This window comes from Aptenodytes patagonicus, chromosome 3, assembly GCF_965638725.1.
Source record: "Aptenodytes patagonicus chromosome 3, bAptPat1.pri.cur, whole genome shotgun sequence".
Lineage (NCBI taxonomy): Eukaryota > Metazoa > Chordata > Aves > Sphenisciformes > Spheniscidae > Aptenodytes > Aptenodytes patagonicus.
The window spans coordinates 37,494,628-37,504,388 of NC_134951.1; the positions used below are offsets into that span (position 1 = coordinate 37,494,628).

The window sequence follows — 9,761 nt, forward strand, 5'->3', positions numbered from 1 at the left end:
AAAAATTCAGTACATGGAAAAAATAGCGCCACCAACCTTGCGAGTAAATTGGCATGTTGCAGCAGAGACTTTAGGCTTTAACTGCTGAAGGACAGCAGCAGCCCAACTTGTTGATATCCAAATGACCGGATTCCAGATAAACTGAAAAAACTGACTGTGAGGAAAAGTCTTTAACATTTGAAGGGATTTGAATCCATTTTATGAAAATTCAGATGTGGATCTTGGCAGGTAACAAGAATAGTACATCAATACGTAAGTGACGTATCCGTTCGTCCAGGTTTTCACAGCCTTTTAGAACAACGGCGTTGCAGGGGACCTCAGAAAGTCCCCTTGTCCATCCCACAGCCAAGACATGATCAGCCACCCCATGTCATTCCTGACGTGTTTGCTCAGATCATTCTTAAAGACCTCCACTGTTGGCAAGACTGCCAGCTTCCCACAGAAATTACTCCAATACCTCACTCCCTTTATCATAGTAAAGTTATTCCCGACACCTAACCCCACTCTTTGTTGCTGCAGTTTAAATCCATTCATCCTCAACCTATGGCTGGCTTACCAAACCAAAGCACTGAACGCTTCTCCCATTGAAATCCAAAGCAGAATCTCGCCTGAGTGAAACAAAGCCAGTTTGGATCCAGTGTCGTCAAAATGTCTTCTGGATGGCCTGTGAGCTTTTGATACTCAAACAGAACCTCCAAAACCTCCATGGACCTTCACGTGGGCCAGATTTCACCCATGTGAAACCAGCTGCAGGGTGAAGACCAAACCGTGGTCATATGAAGGAGAGCAGTAAGTCGATCTGAAGTACAGTGAAATGTTTAGATGGTAAAAACCTTATTGCGATAATCAAACAGGGCAACTGTTACTCCACCTTATTAAAATTCTTCTTCCAGAAGGGAATTCACCAGTGGAAAAAAAAATACATCTGCAATATGGAATCAGACCAGACTTCTAGGAACAAAATGTCCCTGGTTGCGGTGAGAGTTTGTCCCATTACAGGGACAAACCTTAAAACTCCACTCTACAAAGGCTTATGTGCAAGCACAGCTTTACTCAAGCATGCAGTCTTGATGTCGGGCTACTTGCGTAAGTGAAGTTGCACATACGCTTACAGTGCAGTGACAGTGCTGATCAGTCTGATCCTGTGTCCATCAAAATCCATGCCAAACCTCTCACTGACTTGTCAAGGCACAGGATCATGATCGTAACGTGATGGTATTATAGTACTGCCTTAATACAGTGATTCCACTGTTGATGCACAGAAGTGTATGGCTCCCCTACAGGTTTCCAGCCTAGTAAAAAAATAACTTGCTGTATGACAATAATGTGTACACAGTGTTAATTTCCACCACTCTTAGAACTATGATATGATAACTTCCTCAATCGGATATCCTATGTTATGCACCACAAAAGAAAAAAAAAAAATCAGACATAATATACTCAATTCATTGCCACTCCTTGTGTTATATACATGTATAATAACAGTATATTTTCTGAAACAAAAAATATAGAGCAAGGCATATTTCTCATGCTATGTATGTCTTATACTAGCTTGCATTACAGGTAATGCAAACCTGATATACCTAAAGCCTACAGCTTTTTACAGATAACACAATGTGACTGCTAGAGGATCCAAATAAGTATCTTAGTAAGACAGAATTAGAATATAATCAGAAGATCAAGCAATTTAAATCTAGAACCAAACTTAAAAGCGCTATAACTTGGAAGTAGCTGCCATCCACAATCCCTATGTGAAACAAAATCTGTAATTCCATCACTGGAAAAGACTCACTATAATTAGCATGTGAAATAACATGTTAGCCCATGTTAAAATAACATACAGGCCACAGAAGCTGAAGAATAAGCCCAGCCTTGCTCTCACTGAGATAAGCCCTGCTGAGGCTGGAAGAGGCCAAAACTCCTTACTTACTATTTTCTTCATATATGGCATGGATTTGACACAACTAACTAGATCACGACCCCAGTCAACCTCCTTTGAAGTCAGTGTTGCCAATGTGAATAGGAGAAAGAACAAGATGCAGCCTAGCAACGTAGTAAAGAGCAGCTTCTCAGCCTTCTTAGATATTCATTGCCAATCACAACACAGAAACACTGCCACCTGTATGTTTGCATTTTTTTTATTTTATACATGTATATGAAATTTCTTCAAAATACAAGATATAAAGCTCGTAAGTGTATTTTGAAAAAAAATCATTTAAATATATATACCTATACATATAAAGATGTATGTAACTAAACATAATTGCATATATATACACACACTGCATGCATGAATATTTACCAAATTTTACACGTGTTTGTGCATATACATGTATGTATATACACACGCACATACACTTTGCTTCTAATTAGCAGTAGGAAAAACAGGGAGTTATAGTCACCTTCATGTATATACAAGTTGAAATTTCACACATCAATCTACATGGTTCTCTCATTAGGAACTTGGAAATCAACAGCTAGTTTCTCGAAAGATAGAAATCAGATGTCAAAAGGTAATAAAATAATGGTCCCACCAACCAGTTCCAAAGCTGAATAGGTGGTTAGCTTCAAAAGTTTCAGCTATCCCGGATCACCTCTAAACCATTCACCCAATGAAAATTAATGTACTCAACACAAGCTTTATTACATGAGAAACTTTCTAATCCTCTGTAACTGCTGTGCTTCAATTATTTGTCACTTATTGTATTGCATGTCCTGGAGACAGATTTTTTCACCTGACAAACATTTTTCTGCACTACACAAAGGTCCCACGCTTGGCTCAGTGATGCCCTCCTTCCCTACCTCCAGCCTGGAAAACAGACTTTTCTAGGTCTGAACCAGTTCCTGAAACATTGAAAAGTCAGCACCTTCACACGCTCAGTGAGGTCACACAGAACCAACGATTTCCTCGTTCCTTTCCTGTGCCTTTGAAAATCCCTCTGTATTAGGAAACGAAACACACTACACAAGCCATGACATCATCACAGCATTACCTTGAGATTATAACTAACAGGTTATTCACATACTAATCTACTTGGCTTAACTATGACTAAAATAATGAAAAAAATTCTCATCTAGCGAAAGGACATAGATTTCCCCCTGGCTTTTTGTGATCACAGATGGAAAAAATACTGGGACAGAAAGAAATCTTGACATGAGGACATACAGGGAATGCACTGGAGTATTGCAGTGCTGGACTAAAAGGCAAGAAACAACTTAGAGCATAAAATATAGCATCACACACAAGAAGTTTAAGCTGAGAGAGAGACGTCAGAAGGATTGTGAAATAAACGAAGAATTTTGCTGTAAAAGAAAAGAGCAAAAATGCTGAGCATGAAAACAGATTTGCTTCCTTGTCCAGGGTAAACAAACAACTTCCCCAGTGAAATGCCATGAATGCATTTAGACTATATGTTGGTTTTACCCACTCTACTGCTACAGTGATCGTCCAACTAGAAACCCCTGCATTGCTGTATCTCTGTAGAAAAGCTCTAACACCATTACTGCAGCTCATTGCCTTGCCAACAGCAACAGAGCACGGCTCTCACAAAGGACTCACAGAGCAGCTGTGATGCTGATGAAGAACCAGTTTCATCCTGGAAGATTTAGGAATCTATGAACAGCAGTATCGGATAAACACCAGATCTACTCCCAGGGGAGACTGAAAAATGAAAGCTGAAGGAAAGCAGAAAAATAGAACTAAGCTTTTCCTTCCCTCTGCTTTCACTCCATCCTCCCACCCCATAACAACAATCTTTACCACATCAAATGGCCCTCTCCCTTATTCTCCTCTCACTTTTTCATCCCACCAACTATCTACCCGCACCTCAGGGAAAGAAAATTCAAACTACATCTCTTGTGAACACCACAAAGGGGGAAAAAAAACAAAGAGAGGGACAGGACTGACTAGTGGGGGGATGGCTTTGCCACAATGTGATCTGAAAGTTGGAAAAATAGACTAAAGGACAAATATCCACAGGAGAAAGTCAGTTCAGCAGACAGGATTTAAGTTGTAATGATACCAGAACTAAAGTAAACAAGATCCAACATGCAATTTACAAGATGATGAAAAATTGAAGCACAAAATTAAAACAGTGCAGAAGTATGACCAGTACAGTGCAAACAAAAAAACACACTGCATAAAGCTCTACAAAAGCAGTTCCCACCAGAGCAAGTCCCAAGGTACTCCTAGCTTTGAACTTCCATTTTCAGCACCACTATTTCTCACTCCAGTTTCAGCACCACTATTTCTCACTGCATTTCCAACTCAAGACACTTTTCTGCTCTAACTTCAAAACTCTGGAGCTAGGAGAAGTTTCTCGTAGAAACCTGATCACTGTAAATTAGGTATTTTATTTAATACACATTTCTGAATGCAGAGTAATGTAAGTCCTGTCCAGGAGTGCTCTACAACTCACAAGATCAGGCTTTGTCCACTCTTTTGCTTCACAATGGCGCATCCTTCAACACGAGATCTAAACAAGCTTGGCCAGCTTGTCTGGCAATGTGTCTAGTTTCACTGTTATAAAATAACTGTGTGCTTCTCCAAATACATGTTTGTAGCTTTCATTAACAGTACTCAAGCTATGACTGGTTTAGTCCACGCTATAGCTAAATAAAACACTTTCGCTCACATTTTGAAATAACCTACTCCATACATGTAATCAGTGGTGCAGGACAACAGCAACATTACTCCAGCTCCAAGTGGGCTCCCTCCTAAGATGGAGAAGAATGCACAAACACATCCACTCCCTTCCTCCATCAAAACTATACACTTTCTCTGCTTTCTCTGGCACTGCAGTCCTGCATTTCAAATGCAACTCTGAAATGACTTCAAATGACCTTTTTCGGTTCCTCAGCCAACAACAACGCAGCGCAAGAGGGAGGCAGCAGGCTGACTCTCTCCTAGGGCGACCAGATGTTGTACTGCTGACAGAAATGTCATCCTTTTCCAGAAAGCCAGTCTACTTTACATCTACGTGCCCCAACTAAGCACTGCTGCTGGGGGGGCAAATGCCTCAGAAGCATCTCTGACACACCATGCTTTTAGTAGCCATCAGCCAAGGTGACCAGGTCCAGACACAAGAGCTTGCGGCAGGCCACGATCAGAGAATTTGTTTCAGTTCAATACAGAAAGAGAAGTAAGGGGAAAAAACCTGAATGATCAGATGCTGGCTTCTGTTTTTTTCTCAGTAAATCCAGGGGAGTTCACACCCAGCAGTTCAGTTTACCCTATGGTGGAGTCAGGTCCCAGAGGTCAGATCAAGTCATTTCAGCGCAGGACATTCAGCGTCTCTATTTCCCCTGGCAGCCACTGCTGGCAGAAAGACTGTTACTACGACCAAAGCTGCGCAGCTCACACAGAGGGCGACAGGGGAGGTTGCCCCCACACTTGCTGTTAATCCGCCGGGGAGGCAAATGCGCCAGGGCCAGGCCATTTTGAGCCACACTGTGGCAAGTGAGGCAGCCACGATGAGTCTCCCCAGGCCTTCATTCCTGCAGCTGGAGGCAGGACACTGCCACAGGCTGACAGGGACCTCAACCTCCAGCAAGACTGGGCTGGGGCCCTGCAAGGAGGAGGAGGAGGAGAAGAAGAAAGGCCTCTTTGGGGGTGACGGCGCCACATGCATGCCAGAGCCTTGGGGCCCCAGCCGCCACAACAAGGCCTGGCCCGGGCCCAGCCACCCTTCACTGGTGCCCAAGACATATGTCATGGAGGCGGCGGCATCTCCCCGGGGGTGTCCCCCAGGTAAGACCCACCACGGAGGCCGAAGTGTTCCCGAGGAAGGGTCTGGCCGCCCCAGAGCTCGGCCGGGGGTCGCCCCACCGAGCAGGGGAGGCCAGTGCGCCGGCAGGCCGGTGGGGCAGAGGCGAGGGGTCCGGCCCGGACAAAACACACAGGCGCAGAGAGACAGACTCTGTTGGAGCATTTTATTTCAAAGCTGCGGGTTGTTGGGTGGTGGATTTTTCGTTTCCTCTCTCAACATAACTAAACGAGACTCTCGGCACAGAGCCCAGCCATTCTCGGTCCGTCAGCGGGGCAGCACCGCAGGCCCCGGCCGTAGCGGGCTGCCCGCCGGCAGCGGCAGTGGCAGTGGGCTCCTCGGGGCACTGCACCCGGCTGGCCCGTGTCCTGTCTGCGGGGCGGTGTGGACAGCACACCAGAGAGACAGAGAGAGGGAGCTACGGTCCGGCTGACTAGCCGGGAGAAACAGAGCACAGAAAGAGCTGGGCAAGGAAGGAGAGGCGTTTCTCTGAAGGAGAGAAAGAGAGAAGGTGAAGTAGTTACACTCAAAAACAGAGAGGGAGAGAGCCGGTAACTCAAGGCTGGTTGGGAGGTCTACTGGTCAGCGGGGCACCGGGGGCAAGGGGGCAGGGAGGGGAAGGTTACCTTCAGCCTCGATGGAGGAGAGAAGGGCGGCTGCACACAGAGCAGCGACTGCCGAGCACAGTGCTGTCTTCATTTCTGCCCTTTCAGATCACAACAACATGAATGAATCTGCAGTGATGGGGGGAGGGGGAAAAAGGGAGAAAGGAGAAGGAAATGATACGCGTGGATTAGAGGATTGTGTGGGTGTATTCATGAAACATAAAAAAGACGAACTGTGGATTTCACTTTGTTCCCTTATCCCCAGCCCCCACCCATGGGACCAGGTTGAAACCTCTAGACTTGAAAGCCATCCAAGATGATGACAGATCTGCATGACTAACTGGAGAGTCTCATCTCGCAATAATGTGGCTTCTGTTGCCGAACCCTTTCCAATCACGGTAAGCACACGTGGCTTTAACCTAGTTGGGGTTAATTTGATCAGGGAAGCGCGGTGAAGATCCGTGCCTCCACACGGGCAGGAGCCGGGAGGGAGCTCCATGACTTCATCGCTGAGTGTGATGATAGCTAATTCAGAGGTCATGCCTGCCTTGGATCAACTAAATGTCTCTTTCAGCTGGGGATTTTATTCGGCTCCTTTTTCATAACTGTTGAAGCACTTAGTTAGCTGTGTTTTAGTGGTCTCAAGGCAGTTTGGAAACTGTAATAAAACTTTTTTTGAGGGGTTCTGCCTACGAATGTGCTATTCTTCATTTCTTGAAGGTCTGAAATAGATTATACAGAAGTGTGTGTAACACAACTGAAACCTGACACGTCTGTCTAGCCATGATGTTTCAACATCTGACAATTCATTTACACGTCCTGAGAGAAAACAGATTTAAAATACACTATAAAAAGCAGGCAGGCGAAAGAGTCTCGCAGTCACTGCAGGTTGTCTAGCAAAATAGGTGGGATTAGGCCAACTTAGTGGTTTCTAATTGCAAGCAGCTATACCTTCATAACTATATGCTCTAGGTCACGTCAAATCACTCCCAAGTACTCCAGCAAAACTTCCAAATTATTTCCTTGTCTAAGTAAAGGCTAATATGAACAGTCCTCATTGCATATGCATATAAGTGTTTCTAAAGTTTGGGGGTTTCTATCTCGGGAAGTAGGGAAGGGGTAATTTGTTTGAATAAAGTCATAAATGCATCATGTATCATAATTAGGCTGGAGGAAAGAGAATTCCAAAAGCAGTTAGGCAACAGATTTTATCCGGACAGTGACAAGAGCAAAACAAAAGAAAAATACGTAAGTCATTAGTCCGCAGAAACAGCTGAAGGGGAAAATAATATTCTTCTGCCATCTAGAGAACTAGCCAGCAAGGCACATTTAGTGGGTAGACGCTATGTAGATCCAGGAATTTCCCAATTACTGACACTGAACTTAACAGGCTTCTGCCAGGCAGCTGTATATACTTGCCTTAGCCAAATGCCTTTACTGCACACAAAAATACCAAAAGCTCGAAGAAAAACTAAGCAATGGTTTCAGTCCAATGGTACCTCCAGTGGGTAAACAGAAGAGTAATATTGACTGTAACAACTCCCTGACACTAACACAAGAAAGACCAAGTTTAGCATTAAATTGTCCTGAAAGCTTCAAAATCGTGTCACTGCTCTGCATGGGAAACGGCTGTCCCTGAGCACATCTACCGTGTTCTGCAGCGAGTTTAAGGATCGCCTAAACTCAACGTAAATGGACTTTTGTCCCAGCAATCTTGTGTGGGCTTGGAGTGCCATCTTTTGATCCTTTTGAAGAGCAACAAAAATTAATCATCTCACAAAGGCAGTGAGATGCCTCTCTGGACTCTCTAGGAGTTCCCTACTGCTGCAGGTCTATCATTTCTGAGATACATTTTTCTTTCATGAAATAAAACATCTCAGCCAAAGCATTCATTTGCCCACCTAGAAACACTTTGCTTCCTTCTTGCAAACTTAGGTGTGTGAAAGAAAGCCTGGAGGTGGCAGCGGAAAGGTCCTCTCACTGGCTCAGTGGGGACATAAGCAGACTTTGTGTCAGGACTAAAGGTTCTCTCATTGATCTTTAGAGACCACTTTAAAACAAAAACGGGCTTTCGCTAGTGCCAGTCCAATATCACACTAATTCAACCTACAAAAGCTTAGCCAAAGCATTTCCAAACCATGCAGTGCACGACATTTACCACTTTCAAGAAGAAAAAATAACCTAAATGGAAAAAGCCACAGGAAGACCCCACTACCTATCAAAGGCATAAAAGACTGGAAACAGGAGAAAGCATCACCGGCAGTTGCACACAGAAGGGAGGGAAGGGAGAGCTCCTGCCAAAGCCGCAGCGGCAGCGTGCCTGCAGGCGCGCTGGGCGCTGACGCCGGGCTCCGCCTGGAGCCTCCGGCCGGAGAGAGCCACTGCGGCCGGGACACCCACCGCCACCGCCACCGCCACCGCCGCCTCCCCATGCATTTCTGCCCGGGCACCCGTCCGCCGGCAGCGCCCGGGCCGGCAGCCCGCCGGGCTCCCCCGTGCCTTCCCCGGGGCCTGACAGCCAGCAGCCCCCCGCGGCGCTCTGCTCTGCGCCGCGCCGCTCCTCCGCCCGTTCGGCCTCACGCCTGCAAGCCGGCTCTGACATGCCCGGCACGCACGCACAGACACACGCACGCACACGCTCTTTCCCCCTTCCTGTGCCAGCCTTCAGCCCAGCGCTGCTAACCTCAGCCTCAAGTGCATCAGAAGGGGCTGCGTGCGTGGTGCGTACGGACAGGCAACGGGAGCCGGCCGAGGGGAGGGCAGGGGATCCCCGCTCCCGCGCGGGCACAGACCTTCAGGGGCGGCTGCAGGGTGCCGGGGTCGGTAACGGGGCAGCTCCTCCAGCGGTGGCTCCGGCGGTGCCTGCAGCAGCAGCCGCAGCCGTCGGACCTGGATAAAGGGAGGAGGAGAAAGGATGAAGCTCCGGGGGCACCTTGTGGAGGGAGCAGCAAGTAGCAGCGGCGGCTGCGGAGGAGCAGAAGCAGCGGCAATAGCTGAGCGCAGAGGAGGCGCCTCGATTACTGTAGCTCCAGATGCGAGGGGTCCGTCTGGGAAGACTTGCCTTCTCCAAGTGGGAAGAGCCTCTTCTCAATCTGCTACTTAATAGAGGGCTGTTCCCAACTCTCGATTTACCCTCGTAAGCGGTTACGAAACTGCAGGGAAGGTGGACTGCTGCCACCGGGTGATATATGCGCTGCTCTGCTCCAGCAAGGAAGGGGATCCACTTCTGGAAACTGGCGCATACCTCCGCGCATTCCTGCGGCATGAGGCGGGCGGCCGCCGCGGCAGCGCGCCCGGGGACAGGGGCCCGGCCCGCCGCCCCCTCCCTCCCCTCGGCCTCCCAAACGGGGGGGACAGGGAGGGCAGTGGAAAAACTGAGTCCCCGGGCACG

The 9,761-nt window shown here is 47.2% G+C and overlaps 1 protein-coding gene across 5 annotated transcripts in view; it reads right to left on the bottom strand.

The window, feature by feature from the left end:
• COL12A1 (collagen type XII alpha 1 chain) overlaps positions 1-9,430 on the bottom strand; it is a 102,531-nt gene extending 93,101 nt beyond the window's left edge. For 4 of the 5 annotated variants that reach the window (XM_076333084.1, XM_076333082.1, XM_076333083.1 and 1 more), the window contains exons 1-2: positions 9,163-9,430; positions 6,392-6,499 (exon numbers count right to left, since the gene is read on the bottom strand). In XM_076333084.1, the coding sequence (XP_076189199.1) occupies positions 6,392-6,464 (73 nt within the window). In that variant the 5' untranslated portion in view covers positions 6,465-6,499; positions 9,163-9,430. Of the gene's footprint in view, positions 1-6,391; positions 6,500-9,053; positions 9,079-9,162 lie in introns of those variants that run through there. The other variant, XM_076333081.1, reaches the window with a different exon arrangement.
• Positions 9,431-9,761: the final 331 nt, after the last annotated feature.